The sequence below is a fragment of the Eptesicus fuscus genome, chromosome 22, assembly GCF_027574615.1.
Source record: "Eptesicus fuscus isolate TK198812 chromosome 22, DD_ASM_mEF_20220401, whole genome shotgun sequence".
Taxonomy (NCBI): domain Eukaryota; kingdom Metazoa; phylum Chordata; class Mammalia; order Chiroptera; family Vespertilionidae; genus Eptesicus; species Eptesicus fuscus.
The window spans coordinates 20,604,155-20,621,139 of record NC_072494.1 but is presented as its reverse complement, the minus strand read 5'-3'; the positions used below and the strand labels follow the sequence as shown (position 1 = coordinate 20,621,139).

At 36.4% G+C, this 16,985-nt stretch overlaps 1 protein-coding gene across 3 annotated transcripts in view; it reads left to right on the top strand.

Moving 5' to 3' along the window:
- Window positions 1–16,985, top strand: part of COP1 (COP1 E3 ubiquitin ligase) — a 109,595-nt gene that overhangs the window by 79,638 nt on the left and 12,972 nt on the right. For 2 of the 3 annotated variants that reach the window (XM_028152057.2, XM_028152056.2), the window contains exons 16-18: window positions 717–834; window positions 5,673–5,797; window positions 6,890–7,050. In XM_028152057.2, coding sequence (XP_028007858.2) covers window positions 717–834; window positions 5,673–5,797; window positions 6,890–7,050 — 404 coding nt within the window. The remainder of the gene's footprint in view (window positions 1–716; window positions 835–5,672; window positions 5,798–6,889; window positions 7,051–16,985) is intronic. The other variant, XM_054711489.1, reaches the window with a different exon arrangement.

Sequence of the window (16,985 nt, the reverse complement as noted above, 5' to 3'; positions counted from 1 at the left end):
GTCTATTTTGAAGAAGTGGCATTAGAAGAAGTTTAAGTTTAAAAAATTTGGCTCTCTAAAGAAATTTCAGTCATTGTACTGTTGATATTTGGCTCTGTTGACTAATGAGTTTGCTGACCACTGACCTAGGGCAGTGGGTGATAAATGGGCTTGAGGGATCTTACTGGATGAGGAAAATATTCTAAAACTTTCATGGTGATGGTTGCACCACTGGGTAAATTTAGTGAAAATCACTGCATTTTTTATTTAAAATTTTTATGTAGTGTCTCTCAAGAAAGTGTTTTTACAAAAGCAAATGTCGGAAATAAATTATATAGCATTATGTTTAGCCAGAAGCCCAAAATATTTATATTACCTTTTTAATAAAGCCATCAAAATTGAGAGATTTCTTTTTAAACTTCCAGTTTTTTTGAACCCTTAATTCTCTATTTCTAGAGCCAGGATCACAGGAACTGTCAGTAGAACTCCCTTTCACACTGACATTGCCATATGTATATGTTTACATTTTTTAATGCAACCATATTTTCTTAGATTCATAAAAGAAAACCCATTATATCTTATCTTTGAAAATGAGTCATAGCCCTTCATTTTCTGGCTATTAACAGGTTGACATTATCTGTGAAACATTTGATGCAAAACACCAAAACCAATTAAAATTAGCTTTGCTTTCCATTTCTTCACTTACTGCATTTTTTCTCTTTTTTGTTTTGTTTTAGATCACTGTGTCCACTACTATGATCTTCGTAACACTAAACAGCCAATTATGGTATTCAAAGGACACCGAAAAGCAGTTTCTTATGCAAAGTTTGTCAGTGGTGAGGAAATTGTCTCTGCGTGAGTATTACTCTTTTCAGAGGTTGAACTGAACACAGCTGTCATCCTTTACCATTTTGTAACATCACCCTGCATATACATATACATATATATACATATATATATAAATATAACACTGTGGTGGTGTGTGTACTTTTAAAAAGATTTTTTATAACATCTAATTAAAATACATGCATATTCTGATCTGTATTACTCACTTAAATATGTTAGTTGTGAATAAAATCCTGATTATACTAATTTTTAATGTCTCCCCTTTAAATATTTGAACTTCAGATTGAATTTCAGCCACTGCTTCTCAATAAGAAGAAACAACATAGTTGAGGGAATAAAATGAGAAGTGTTTTATTTAAGTCAACTAATGTTATTCTATGTATATCTACATTGCAGTACTGTAGTGTTTTTATTTTGTTACATTTGATTGACTTTTGATTACATGTTATTTGATCTCCCTATGATTTCATGGTGAGTTTTATGTGTTTTGAAGATAATTTTCCAACTATGAATACTTATACCCAACAAATATCCTTTTAGAAGCTTTTAGTTATCTTTTAAGAGGTCAACCAGATAAATAAATCTCATTTGCCAAAATATTGTTGACAAAGTTTTTCTGCTAACAGAAGCAGTCCCTTCTTTCTGTGATCCATTTTATAGTTCTCTTTATTTGATATTAACCTAGTAAATACCCATTCTTTAGTTCTCTCTTTTTCATATCTATTATTCTCAAGGTAAATGATATATTGTTGTTGTTTTCTTCACTTAGTTTTTTTTTTTTAATGAATCTTTATTGTTCAGATTACAATTGTTTCTCCTTTTTCCCCACATATCTCCCCACCACCCAGTTCCCACCCCCCTCTGCCCCTACCTCCCCCCCCGCTGTTTTTATCCATAGGTGTATGCTTTTTGTCCTGTCTCTTCCCATACTCCCCACACAGACACCCCTTTCCCCCTGAGAATTATCAATCCATTCCCATTCTATGCCTCTGATTCTATTAAGTTCACCAGTTTATTCTGTTTCTCAGATTTTTAATTCACTTGACTTTTAGATTCACTTGTTGATAGATATGTATTTGTTGTTCATAATTTTTATCTTTCTTCTTCTTTTTCCTCTTTTTAAAGAATACCTTTCAGCATTTCATATAATGCTGGTTTGGTGGTGATGAACTCCTTTAGCTTTTGCTTATCTGTGAAGCTCTTTATCTGCCCTTCAATTCTGAATGATAGCTTTGCTGGGTAGAGTAGTCTTGGTTGAAGGTTCCTGCTATTCATCACTTTGAATATTTCTTGCCACTCCCGTCTGGCCTGCATGGTTTCTGTTGAGAAATTAGCTGATAATCGTATGGGAGCTCCCTTGTAGGTAACGAACTGTTTTTCTCTTGCTGCTTGTAAGATTCTCTCTTTGTCTTTTGCTCTTGGCATTTTAATTATGATGTGTCTTGGTGTGGTCCTCTTTGGATTCCTTTTGTTTGGGGTTCTGTGTGCTTCCTGGACTTGTAAGTCTATTTCTTTCATCAGGTGGGGGAAGTTTTCGTTCATTATTTCTTCAAATAGGTTTTCAGCATCTTGCTCTCTCTCTTCTTCTGGTACCCCCATAATTCTGATGTTGGTTCGCTTGAAGTTGTCCCAGAGGCTTCTTACACTATCTTCAACTTTCTGAATTCTCTTCTCTTCATGCTTCTCTGGAGGAGTGTCCTTGGCCTCTTTGTATTCCAAATCTTTGAGTTGATTCTTGCAATCCTCTAGTCTGCTTTTGGGTCTCTGTATAATATTTTTTATCTCAGTCAGTGTATGTTTAATTTCTAGTTGGTCCTTTTTCATATCCTCGAGGGTCTCATTGAATTTATCGGCCTTTTCCATGAAATTCTTGAAAAACCTTATAACTGTGGTTTTGAACTCTATGTCCAGTCGCTTGTTCTCCTCCATTTCTTTGGTTTGTGATCTGTTTCCTTGCCTTCTCATATTCTCTGCTTCCCTGAGTTGGTAGGGTAGCTTTGTGTACTAGGTGTCCTATTGGTTCAATGGGTCAGCCTCCCAGTTACCTGAGGTGGACACTCTTGGTGTACCCTTGTGTACTGTGTGTCCCCCAGCAGGAGCTACAGCAAGAACTAGTTTTCTCCTCCTTTGCTTGGGCGGTTTTGGAGCAGTCTGACTGGAGCTGTAGTTAATTTTGGTTAAGTTGCCACAGAACAGGCCATTTATATGCAAAAGCCGCTGTGTGGAGCCTGGGCGGGTTTGTAGAATGTGCGGGGCGGGGCCTCAGGGCGGGGCCTCAGGGCTGGGTGGGGTCTCAGGGCGTCACTAGGCTGGGGCGTGGCCATCGGCGATGGCTGCCGTCAGCCCTCTCTGCCTTTCCACGTTTCCAAGTCCCTGCGCCCCGCGCTCCAGCGCAGTAAACAATGATTGCTGGGCGCACCACTGCAAAAAAGTCACTCTCACTTTCCGACCCGATGGCCAAGAGTCCAGCCTCTCCCCGTAGGTGTCTGGGTCCCCCGAGTGTCCCCAGAAACTGGATTTCAGAGCGATCGGGAGCTTGTCTCCCTGCGGGTTGAAGAAAAACCGCGCGCCCAGTCGCCCGCTGCCGGCCCGATTCGCACGCCTCCGTACCTCAGCTCCCCAGCGCTTGTGTTCCTTTCTTTTCCTAGTTGTAAATCTTCCACTCAGCCAGCTTTCCCGTGGTTCTGGGTGGTAGACGCTCTGTCCCTTAGTTGTACCCTCGAAATTGTTGTGTGAGGCAGCAGATTAGCTGCTTAACTATGCCGCCATCTTGGTTCCTCCTCTTCACTTAGTTTTTAATCTCTCAGGAGATTATTAATGCCAGGGATTTCTGCTTGGTATTTCTCACCATATCTACCTTCATGCCGGTTGCCCTCGATAAGAATTTGGCAATTTGAAATGTGTTACAAAGAAGGAACAAAAGAAAGTAGGAACTGAGCTTTACAAGGGAAAGTAATATAGATCATTGGTTCACAAATCTGAATTAAGTAGTTACCAGTCAAAAAGTATCCTATCATTAGGAGTAAAAGAAATAATTAAAATTGTATTCAGATTTGAATATGGCAAAAATATTTTTCTGCCAAAACCGGTTTGGCTCAATGGATAGAGCGTCGGTCTGCGGACTGAAGGGTCCCAGGTTCGATTCCGGTCAAGGGCATGTACATTGGCTGCGGGCACATCTCTGGTAGGGGGTGTGCAGGAGGCAGCTGGTCGATGATTCTCTCTCATCCATGTTTCTAGCTCTCTATCCCTCTCCCTTCCTCTCTGTAAAAAATCAATAAAAATATTTAAAAAAAATATATTTTTCTTTAATTTCAGATTTATGAATGTTGAATCAGTGTGTTTCAATTAAAGTATATGTGTACTTAATTGTATATATTGGAAATCTTAGTTGATCTTATTGATGTGGATATATTTTTTGTATTTGTACTAATTTTTTTTAAATATATTTTATTGATTTTTTACAGAGAGGGAGAGGGATAGAAAGCTAGAAACATCGACAAGAGAGAAACATCTATCAGCTGCCTCCTGCATACCCCCTACCGGGGATGTGCCCGCAACCAAGGTACATGCCCTTGACCGGAATCGAACCTGGGACCCTTCAGTCCGCAGGCCAATGCTCCATCCACTGAGACAAACCGGTGTTGGCTATTTTTACTAATTTTTTTATTCTTAGTTTTTATAAATCAAGATGTTTTTTTTCTCTTGGACATTTTGGAGTTTAGCAATATTTAGAATAAATTTATTCACAAGTATATTTAGAAATATTGAAAAGTAAAATTAAGATACACACATTGCTGCAACCTCTGAATTATTGGCCAGTTAAAAAATATTTCCATACATAAAGGGATATTCACTGCAACACTGTTGAACAAAAAACAATTTTAAGACAACATAAATACCTAAGAATAGATGTTATGTTGAAAAATGATGAGAAGCAATAGAGAAGTATTTCAGAGTTTGATGGCATTTGGCCTCTGAAATAAAGATTCAGTCTTGACTCTACTGTTTACTAGCTGTGGTACCTTGGAAATGTCCTCAACCTCCTAAATCTCAGTTTGCTTATCTCTAAGTAATAGTACTAATCTAATGTTGTGAATCTTTAAATAAAATAAGTATGTAAAACACTTATCATGGTGGTCTATTCTATGAATGTTAGAGTAAAAAAAAAGATGATTTATTATGTAGTCATTAATAAAGACACAAATGAGTTATTTTACAGAAAACAATGTAACACAAATTTATGAATGGTGGAGAAGCAATTTACAAAATAATATACGTGTTATGATCCAATTTTTTCAGTAAGATAAACTACTTTATATAGGTCATTCAACTATTTACAGTATTCCAACCCTGCAGGTACAACTAAGCTTTGAATATAATTTATATTCAGTATACCAATACAATTCAAGAGTTGAAAAGTAAATCAAATAAGTGGAACAATTGTGTCTATGAAATTAGTACAACTCCCAATAGAACTTTCTCATTTTATGGTGGTGGTATGGTGTTACCAATGACTAATGTTTATTAATGCCTAAAGACTATTGAAAGCATTTTAAATGAATTAATTTAATTTTTAAAATATTGTATAAGATCCATAAAATCTTATAAGATTTTATAGGGTAAGAATCATTATATTTCATATTTAACTGATGAAAAAAATGCAGGCCAGAGAGGTTGTATAACTTTCCCAAGGTCAAAAACAAATTATCGGCATACTGAGCATTCTCACAATCTGGTTTCAGATTCTGCATTCTTAACCACCAAACTAGAGTGCCTCTAATTAGTAGTGATGAATTTCATGCCATGAGATCTTAAATATGTTCTAACTTTTTGTGTTACTTTAGCTCAACGGACAGCCAGTTAAAGCTGTGGAATGTAGGGAAACCATACTGTCTACGTTCCTTCAAGGGTCATATCAATGAAAAAAACTTTGTAGGCCTCGCTTCCAATGGCGATTACATAGCTTGTGGTATGTAAAACCATCTTTTCCTAAACTTTTTTAACAGGTATCTGTCACCAAAATGCATTCAGTGGAACTATACTTATTCCACTATAGTGGAATATATGAAATTAAATAATTAATCCCAGATTGGGCTGTATTAGTCCTTCCCTTCTCTATGGAACACTAGCAAAACCTGACCACATGAAATAGCGTAATATTTTTAAATATGTTTTTAGTTATTCTCCATTATAACATAATTTCTATAGATATTATGTAAAATATAGAAAATATTATTGTTTGCTAAATCCTAATTTTGGAGACATTATTTGTGTTCTTGAGCTTGATATTTATTTTCCCCTATAAAGTGTTTTCTTTGTTAAGCAGTCTGTTTGGGTTAGTCTTTATCTGATCTTTGGGGCTTTTAATGTTGATAATTTATATATTTTAAATCAGAAGTAGAAAAATCAAATTTAATATTATTCAGCTCTCTAATATATCTAATGCCCGAAGAAATGAACTTTCATCAATACCTTCAAATGACTTGGCCTTCATTGAGTAAAATTGACTCTCTCCACATGTATGTGAACCTAAACCCTTCCAAAGCAAGTCTCTGCATAATTATCCACCTTCTCATAGACTGCTCAAAAATGTAGGTTTCTAGGCTGCTTACCTAATAGAGTAATGCCTTCATTAGGGAATGGGAAATAAGTTTTGTAGGTTATTAAAATTTGCCTTCACAGGTGCAATAACTTTCTTTTTCCTCTCTAGATGAAATCGTTCTAAATGTAATTAAAGATTCATGCGATATTAGCAATGTTTTTATTCTTCTGGAGACCTTTCCTAGAAATGATTTTCATTTGGTAATTTCAGCCTTAGAATTCCCAATGTTATATCATTTAACAGTGATTATTTCTTTAGATTAGTAAAGTGTATTTTTTTCTATGAATTCTTTTCTGACATGATTCCCAAGAAGTCCCATGCTCTGTTGTTTGAAATTTAACCATAAAAGATAATTAGTTTTGGAGTTTAAACACTGAGGTATAAATTACCATATGAATGTGCGGTCCTAACTCTGAGTTATCCCATTCTAAAAAATTGTTTATTTTTTAATTTTTTTAGGAAGCGAGAACAACTCTCTTTACCTGTACTATAAAGGACTTTCTAAGACTTTGCTAACGTTTAAGTTTGATACAGTTAAAAGTGTTCTTGACAAAGACAGAAAAGAAGATGATACAAATGAATTTGTTAGTGCTGTGTGCTGGAGGGCACTGCCAGATGGGGTAAGTTTTCATCCCACCTTGGTGTTCTATACAATGCTTTATGTTTATATATATACACAGGTGAGTTTTTTAAAGTTTAAAATATAAATTGATATGTGATATGCATTTTCTTTTTTGCTTAGCCTTGCATCAATCACTAAAGGAAACAATGATTTTAGGTAGTAATGGAAATGTCACTAATAAAACAGTGTCATACTGACATAATGTTTCTCTTATGTACCCATATCATTTTGTGTATGCCTCTGTTATAGCTATTAAAACTTTGTCTCTATATTCTATAAAACTGGAAATTTCTCCAGAGTATACACTATATCTTATTTTTCTTTTCTTTTTTTTTTTAATATATATTTTTATTGATTTCAGAGGGGAAGGGAGAGGGAGAGAGAGAGAAACATCAGTGATGAGAGAGAATCATTGATCTGCTGCCTCCTGCATGCCGCACACTGGGGATGAAGCCCACAACCTGGGCATGTGCTCTGACCGGGAATCAAACCATGACCTCCTGGTTCATAGCTTGATGCTCAACCACTAAGCCATGCCAGCCAGGCTATATCTTATTGTTCTTAGAGATCACAAGCAGTATATGCTCAAAAGATATTTAACTGACCAGGTATTATATTAGGAAGAAAAAGGTTTGATGATAAAGGGGAGTGGCCTACAACTAATTAAATTTTATTTCAGGGCAGAATTACTTTCTACAAAATATATTTTTTCAAGAATATTTAAATACATTGAATTTCTTAAGAAAGTTGCACTACTAGGTTGCAAAAAAAATGTTTTCTCCAACTTGTCACTTATTTAAAGTACAAGCTTTCTAATAAAGTGTATGAAGAAATAATTTATCTTGATTTTTATAAATAGTATTCATTATTTAGTGTCATCTTTTTAAAAAAAATAGCTTTTTAGTTGCTTACTTGGTTGGTTTTATTGTTAACACAAAAATTCTTATTGAGTACATTAAGATATTTGAGTTCCAGGTATGGTTTAACTTTAATTAGATATACTCCATTGCTATATTGTTTAAAGTTCTCTTACTCAATTTTCAGTATTGGTAATGGCAGACTAAGTGATTTGGACCAATCTTTCCTCTAAGTAGAACTAGAAAAGTGGGAGCGGGTATATGTATTTTAAAAACAAAAGCCTGTTTGAAGGCATTGGAAAGTAAACAAGATAGAAAAGAATTACCAGCCTAGAAATGTGATCCTGACTTTTGAGTATACTTTTTGCCTGGGAGCATTTGCCAATTTCGGTGGAGTGGCTGAGAGCACTTACGGTAGTTTCAAAGGGGCACAGGAATTGTGGGCTTGATCCACAGGTATTGGTGTCTAGTACTTAACCACTGTGGAAGATAAGCCTCACAGTGATTGCAACTCAACTTCAAATCATATCAATCCTGAAATTAAAGGGAGGTGATTCTGGATTGCTAGAATCCACAGGATGTAATATAAAAATCTTTTCTGAAAGATCTTCTATGGAAGATCATCTGAAAACTTCATTTATGTTTTTTTAAATTGCAAATGCAATAACTAGGGCACAATAAAAAATAAACAGACCTAGGAAAAAGCAAGGCAGCATGAATAAATCCAGCAGAAGCAATGGAGAGTAGAAACAAGTCACAGTATCTCTGGATATTGGAGTTATCAGACATCGCTTGAAAATACCCACGCTGATGAGATTAAAGAAAATATTGAAAATTTTAACTGGGAACTAAACACTTTCTAAAATGAAAATTCTAGAACTGAATATATAGAGTTAACAAAATTAAGAACACAGGATGGGTTGAATGGAAGATCAGACACAGTTGAAAAGAGACTTAATGAACTTGTAGTTAAATTAGAAGAAAACATACAGAAGTAAACATGGAGAGACAAAGTGATGAAAAAAATACAGAAAGGAAATAGAAGATGAAGTAAGAAAGGTTAATATATTTAATAGGAGACCTAAAAGGAGAGATGAGAAATAATGCTGCTGAAGCAAATATTAGAAAGGATTGTTGTTAAGAACTTGACAAAATTGATGAAAGACATCAAGGTAGAGATTCAGGAAGCCTTTGTATCCCAGAGAATAAATGACTTGTAATCTACAATGTGAGTATAGATTTAATATTTAACCTAGACCTCTTGCAGACCTAGGCCTGCCTGAAAATTTAACTTTGGTCTGCCTTCTCATAGCACTATTTTATGGAAATAAACTGAGTTTAGACAAATATGTGCTAGGAGCTAGTTACCTTAAATTTACTATGAAACTTCATCTGTGGTATTTCATCTGGAGTGCGAGAACTGTGAGTTGGCTTATAGTCCTTACATCTATTCAAAGTGAACAATATAAGACTAGCAGGAAAACAAGGCACATCTCTGTATGTGGGTGAACCACTTGCACCTTAACTGTACTTGGCAACTCTTTGTGTGAGTACTCTGTGTGAGTTGGGGAGAGTTCCAAGAAACTATGCCTGTAAATAGTTGCTTGGCCCTCTGATGAGTTTGAAGGTGCTGTGCATGCTGCATTTCCTATCCTATATCCCTCCATAAAGCTATCTAACTTATTGCTGGATTAAAGCTAGTTGTATCTGATACTGTGTTCCCCCTCCTGGTGGTGGGACAATCATACCTTGACACTGCTGAAAATAAAATACAAATGAGGATTCTTTAAAAAAGGCATCACCCAGGAACTTGCTTTATTTCACAATAAAAAGATTTAAAGTTCTATAACTCATTTCATTACTACTCCAGATGTGTTTTAAGTATACTATATAATAAAAGGCTAATATGCAAATTGTCTCTTCTACCAGGAGTTCGATCAAGGGGCGGAGCTGGCCAGCCAACTACCCGAGGCTCCTCCCCCTGGCCGGCCCCACCCCCAGTTAGCCCCCCCACCCCGGCCAACCTCCAGCGCCCCTGGCCGGCCCAACCCCGATTAGGGCGGGCTGGCCAGACCCCACCTGCACCTGTGCATGAATTGGTGCACTGAGCCTCTAGCGATTTTTATAGTAACTGTTTCTTTTATTAGCCACAAAAATTACTTTATTTTCTTATTTTAGATGAGGCAGAAGGTGTGAAAGACTCTTTTGTTCATTTATTCAACAAATATTATGTGCAGTCACAGTTTTAGATCCTAAGATAAACTGTGAACAAAACAGTAAAAAAAGTTCTGGCCTTCATAGGAGACTTACAATTTTATGTGCTGGAGAAGACAGAAAACAAAGTAAGTAAGTTGTTGTATTAGAAGGAGCGAGTGCTTTGGAGAAAAAACACAAAGCCAAAAAGTGGGAGAGTGCTGGAATAGTTTTCAATTGGTGGTGACAGAATGCCTATCTGAGCAGCTGACTTAGAGCAAAGACTAGAGGAGATGAAAGCATAATCCATGTTGAAATATAGAGGAGTTTTCCTGGTGAAGCAAACATTCTTTAAGTAAGAATGTGATTAGTGTTCAGGGAACAGAAAGAAGGCAGTATTTTGCTGCACTACAGTGAGCTAGGTGAAGAGCAGCAGATATTTCAGAATGGTGAAGAAGAGCCATTTCAGTACAGCATTGTGAGGACTTTTTTGGCTTTTACTGGGAATGGGAGCCAATGTAAGATGTTCCTCTTTCCTACTCCCTCTCTTCCTCTCTCCATCCTCCCTCCCTTTCTCTTTTCCTCTCTAAGCATGTCTTTGAGTGAGGATTTTTTTAAAAAAAAAAAACTTGGCTTGGAAGTCAACTATGTTATCACCTATACTATACAAAATTATAACCGTATTAGGTAAAAATATCCTTTTCAGTCATATATTCTTTCTGAAATATATTCTTTCTGTTCTTATTTCTAACAAAATGTTATGTAATGAAACACTTATTCTAAGCTGTTTTTAACTAAAACTTTTTGTTCTTAAGCAGATCTTTTCTTTACCTAAACCTCTCAGCATTTCTAGTCATTAAAAATATTTGCTGGATGAATTAATATAGTGCCTTGTACTGTTGTGTTCATGTCACAAATTTCTTGCTAATCTGCAAACTCCTTGAAAAAAGGCATCATAGCATGTTGAGTAAGAAAGAGCACACATTGTGGAGCCAGGCTGCCTAGGTTCCAATCAGATTGCCCACTTAGTATGTCTGTTTCCTTGCTGAATTTCCTTAACTGCACTGTGCTTCAGTTTCCTGTCTATAAAGTGCTGATGATAATAGTAACCTGCCTCTTAGAGTTTTTATACAGTTAAAATTAGTTAATATACATAAAGGGTTTAGAATAGTTTTTGGCATATAATAAGAGCTATGTAAGTGTTTGCTATTAACATCATTCAGTTTTTAATTACTTCTAGCACCAAGCAGATTGTTACACATAATGTGTAACTAATATATAATTTTTATAATGAGTGATACAGTCCTTAAGGTTTGGCCTTTATCTTGTAAGTTGTATAATTAGTTAAATAGTAATTTTTGAAACTAAAGAAATTTTGGAGATGCTTCTATCTAATAGAGTCACTTAAAACTCGTCAGGACTACATTGATTTAAAAAAAAAAAAGTTTTCCAACATGAACATTCATTGGTACCTATATAATCCATATATATAAAAGGCTAAGCAATTGGCCAGCCAGCTGGTAGGTATGATGCGCACTGACCACCAGGGGGCGGACGGTCAATGCAGGAGCTGCCATGCGACAGCAACTTTGCAGAGTGCCCTTTCACATTCCGGGACCCCTCCTAGGGGGATGTGGGACTGCTAGTTTCGGCCCAATCCCCACAGGCCAGGCCCAGGGACCCCACCTGCTGGAGGGACCCTGCTCACTATGCAGACACCCTTTGAGCTGCAGCGCCGCCCCAGGTATGGCCGGCTGGCAGGGACTGCGGGAGGTTTGCTCCAGGGTGTGTCTGGCCCATCTTGCCCTGCCCTGCTGGCCACCTTCTAATTAATTTCCTTTCAATGTGCACGAATCTGTGCACTGGGCCACTGTTTTTTTTTGTGTGTGTTGTTGTTGTTTTTTTCATAATTACCATTTCCCCTTAAGATATAACCTCCAGGCTTGTGCCTATTTTCAAAAGAAATGGAAATTTTAAAGTTTGTGTAGCTATAGGGAAATTGGTATTACTGGCTTGATATTTTTGTTAGATTTGTAGCCTGTTCCTTCTTTTTCTCCGTTTCATTAGTGCTGTTTCACAATTCAGTCTTCTCTCAAAGAGACTTAACATATCTGTTGTTCCAATTTTTATGTTTTTATCTAAGAGATAGGCATCCCTCTCTAACTTAGTGAATGCTGTGTATAAAGCATCAGATTGTACTAAACACTAGGGAATTTAAAGCACATGTGAAAAGCCAGTCTTCTGCTTCCATTAGAGTGCAGAAGACATCTATAATAAATTTATTTATACCAATGATTTTCAAACCTGAGTGATCATTAGAATCCTCTTGGGGTCTCTTCCCCCCAATAACAAAACAGTCCTACTCTTAGACCCATGAACCCATATTTTGGGGAAGGAAACAGGAGGGTAAAGATTTGTATTTTGAAAAGTTCCTTGGAAAATTATATGAACAATCAAGTTTGGAAACAGGTGACTCATCTTAATACTGGAAAGAGATTTGTTATACATTGTAACTAAGAGGCATAAATGGCTCTGGAGGAATGCTAAAGAAGAAATAATTCTAATTATGAATACCTAACTTCTGTTAGATTTTGCTATTCTCTTACCCTTCAGGAAGAAACACAAACAAAAATGTAAGGTGTGATCTTTTTCATTAATCAAAAATAAAAGCTACCTTTAAAATACTTTGACTTCCCAACTTATAAGCTATTTCTCATCCTAAATTCTTCAGTGAACACTGAGAAGACAACATAGGAGCATCTTTTTCTTTCTTCTCTCCTTTCTGCATTTCTGTTTCCCTTTTTCCTTTTATCTTTCCTTTCCTTTCTTCTTTCCTCTAGCCGGATGGTATGTAACACTTTAGAAAATTTTCCTGCCTGGAAGAGGGCCAATCTGAATGAACTTTTGTCTGTCTTGGGCATGGAAGGAAAGAAGATTCTGAGCATGGACCCTGACTCCCAGGAAGACTGTGGCTCCCATTTCCTCCTAAGTGCCCGCACCTTCCCTCAGTGTCCATACTAGAGTTGGGTGGGGGGTAGAAACGAGAGGAGACAAGCAGGTGGTGGAAAACTGAAACAAACCTATAATTTATTTCATTTTGTAAATCACATTAAATTTAAATATTCCTTAACCTTAATGTTCAGTAATGTATGGACAGCTTCTGTGAAAGCATTTGTTTCATTAGATATTTTATGGTGAATATTGTAATGAAAACAACAAAATATGATTTAATGGGTTTGCTAGTTGACATTTTCATATATACTGTAATGGAATTTTACCTCTATTAGAATGGTTTTTATAATTTTTTTCTCATTAAATTAAAAAAAAAAAAGTGCTTGTCTTTCTGAAGTATGTCAATTTTGAAGCCTAGAATTGCCCCACATCTTTGAGTTACTTGGTTTTTACCATTTTGTGTGTGTGGGGGGGGTGGGGATGGGGGAGAGTGTTTGTTTTTGGTTTTGTTATTGCCTTTTTATAAGAAAAAAGAAATATATTAATTTGAGAGTGCATTCTCAATTAATTATATGTTAACCTAAAATTTTATTATTACCCCACTGTGGTTAAAAATGTCCAAAATATTTTGAGATGGGAAGGGATTTAACTTTGGTCTCTAAATGTTTATCTGTTGATAGTTCCTACAAATTTCCATATTAGTAGTAGAAGGAAAGAGAGTGAATATTGAAGTATATGTATGGAAAAACATGATTATTGGTTACAGAATAAAATCTAAGCTTTCTTATGTGACATCTAATATCCTCTTTGATCAGACCTCCCCCACCCCCACCTGCCTCCCCAGCATGCTCACCTACCACTTGCATGGGCACATTTAATACCCAGCACCACTGAACTGCTTACAGAGCCTCAAGCACCACATGATGGATTTCGTTTTGTTTTGTTACCCTTTGTGCCTTTGCCCTTGCTGCTCACTGTTCCCAGATATCCTTTCTTGCACTTCTATTTGATACATACTGTGATGCCATTTGACTGGAAGCCCTTTAAGTACAAAGTGTTGAGTTTTGTAGCCACAGAAGTAGTAATCATTGGGTGGGTGACTGCCATTAAATTGATCTAGCCTTACCCTTTTTCCATTGTAGGAAAGATTTATATTTCTAGTGCAGTATCCTTCAAACTTTCTGAATACTTCTTGCGACAGGGATCTCCTGCTTTACCAGGAAGTCCATTATAGTTTTCCATAACTGTAAATCTCACAGAATTGTCTCATAAGAACGTCTTTCATTTCTTCCCATTACCTCATAAACAGTAAACATTGTTTAAAAATGTGAAACGTTAAAGAACTTATGCTTCCATATGCAGTAAAAGTCAACATTTTCTAAATTTTCATTGTGCTAACCCATTCTTTACCCCAGTTTTACTTGAATTCTTTGAGGGTTACAATGTCACTTGATTAATGTGGGCAAAAAGTTCTAAACTGCATTTTATGAAGTTGTGCAGGCTTCATGTGTTTTACTTTGTCATAACTAGTTTTAAAACATGGGAATGAGAATACGAAAGAAAAGAATGGGACATTTTGTAGTATATGTAAACTGCACTAGTGTAGGTAACAACCCCCAGTTTTCAGCTTCCCATTCTAGTTTATTTATTTTAAATTCTCATAGATCTCCACTTGTGAAGTTTTTTTTCTACTAAATTTCTGTGATTCAAATTCACGTACTGAATATATATCTTTTTTAACCAAATAAATTTATAGAAGTGTTACAAATAAATTTTTACATGTATAATCATTCTCACTAAACTTAAAAGCCCCCTTAGGTTAAAAAAGCCTGTACTATTAATCTTGGGATTCTGTTGTTCTTGTGTGAGATCTATAAATTCAAGTTATTTTTAAAAATAAACAAGTAAATATTTTCTCTTCAATTCCCTCCTTACCACCCCCAACCAAAAGCAGAAAAGTGCAGATTTCTTTTTTCTCTGGATTCAACATTTATAGACAGTTTTCAATATCTATACCAGTCTTTCACAGTATGGTCTACTAATATTTACTTCAGAATTATTAATTACCTAGACTATGTATATAAAAAGCAAATTTCTAAACCCCAGACTTATAAGTCAGAGTTTCTAAAGGTAAGACCCAGGAACCTTCATTTTTGTGTGTCTTTATAAGACATATAAATCTCTTATTTTATTAAATAGCCTAGAATTACATGGGAGAAAGAAGTAAAGGTCCCATCCCTGACACATCTAGTCTTGGTCCCACTTGTGGAAATTTGTAGAGATTCAATAGTGTTTGCATATGAGAATGAGAAAAAAAGTGTTTCCAACAATGGCTACTACAGACCTCTTCATTTCACAGGAGTAATAGGCACTATCTCGAACCCTTCCAAGAGCCACATAAGAAGGCTTTCCAAGGTCCCTTTGGAAGTTGGTCACTTTGGAAGAGGTTGTAAAAACCAATTCTAAGGGGGTAACATTGGGTATTAAGAGGCTGGGGTTCTTTTTCATCTCATTGGCAAAAAGAAAGGCTAAAACATTCTTTTTATATATTTATATATACATATTATTAATTTTTTTACAGAGGAATAGAGAGTTAGAAACATTGATGACAGAGAAACATCGATCAGCTGCCTCCTGCACACCCCCTACTGGGCATGTGCCCGCAACCAAGGTACATGCCTTTGACCGGAATCGAACCTGGGACCCTTCAGTCTGCAGGCCGATGCTCTAGCCACTGAGCCAAACCGGTTAGGGCAGGCTAGAACATTCTTGTAATACTTGTACTAAATCAGGATCTTAAAGCTGGAGCACAAGATCTGTCTCCCAGGAAGCAGCATGTCTTGATGTTTAATCAGCCAAATTTGATCAAATGCTTATATATATATATATATATATATATATATATATGAAGCCTAAGCGACCATTATGGCAGAATGATTGGTCGCTATGACATGCACTGAGCAGGCAGGCAGGCAGACAGGCAAGCGGTCCCAGATTGCGAGAGGGATGTCCTACTGCCAGATGTCCGACTGCAGGGATTGGGCCTAACCCGGCAGTCGGACATCCCCCGAGGGGTCCTGGATTGCGAGAGGGCGCAGGCCGGGCTGAGGGACCATCCCCCCCCCCCTCCATGCATGAATTTCGTGCACCGGGCCTCTAGTTTATTATAAAGGCTATAGCCCAGGAGCAGCCAAATGGAAAAGATGCATAGAGACAGTTATTGGTGGGGATGGTGTGGATGGGGCTCCCATGCCTTCTCTGGGCAAGCCATCTTTCCATTTCCATCACTTCAGTGTGTTCACCAACTCAGAAGCTCCAGATTTTCTATTTTTAAAACACTGCCCATGGGATTTGTATATAATCAAGTGCTATAACATAATCAGGTTTTGAGCTTTTTTATTTTTACATTTGCTTTGTAAGAAATTTGTTGAATTTACAAGTTAAATTTTACTTAATTAAATGTTCAAAGACCCTAACTGGCCACAAAAAGAAGTGAGGGCAATTTAAATCCATCAGTGAGCTCTTTGGGAATTTATTGTTAAATACTATTTCTTTGATTTTTCCTTTCAGCCTCTGACAGATTAACGTCCTTGCTTCCTTTTGGCTTTATCATTTTTCTAAGTCATTTAAGCCCAAAACTCCTAAATCATTATTGTTGCATCTCGTTTTTATCTTTAAATATTCATCCAACAGCAATAATACTTTGTTTGAGACATCCTATATTTCTTTTTTTTTCTCATTTATTTATGTTTTTCATCTCCTCATTCCTCTTCCTTCCCTCCCTTCACAGATTACTACCAATGCTTTATATTCTCTTTAGATTAGCTTTTGTATACTGCTACCAAATATCCTTAATCATTAAACATAGGAATTCACAAAGTCAAACATTGTTCATTACCTTTAACTGATCCTAGGTCATTCAGAAAACCTT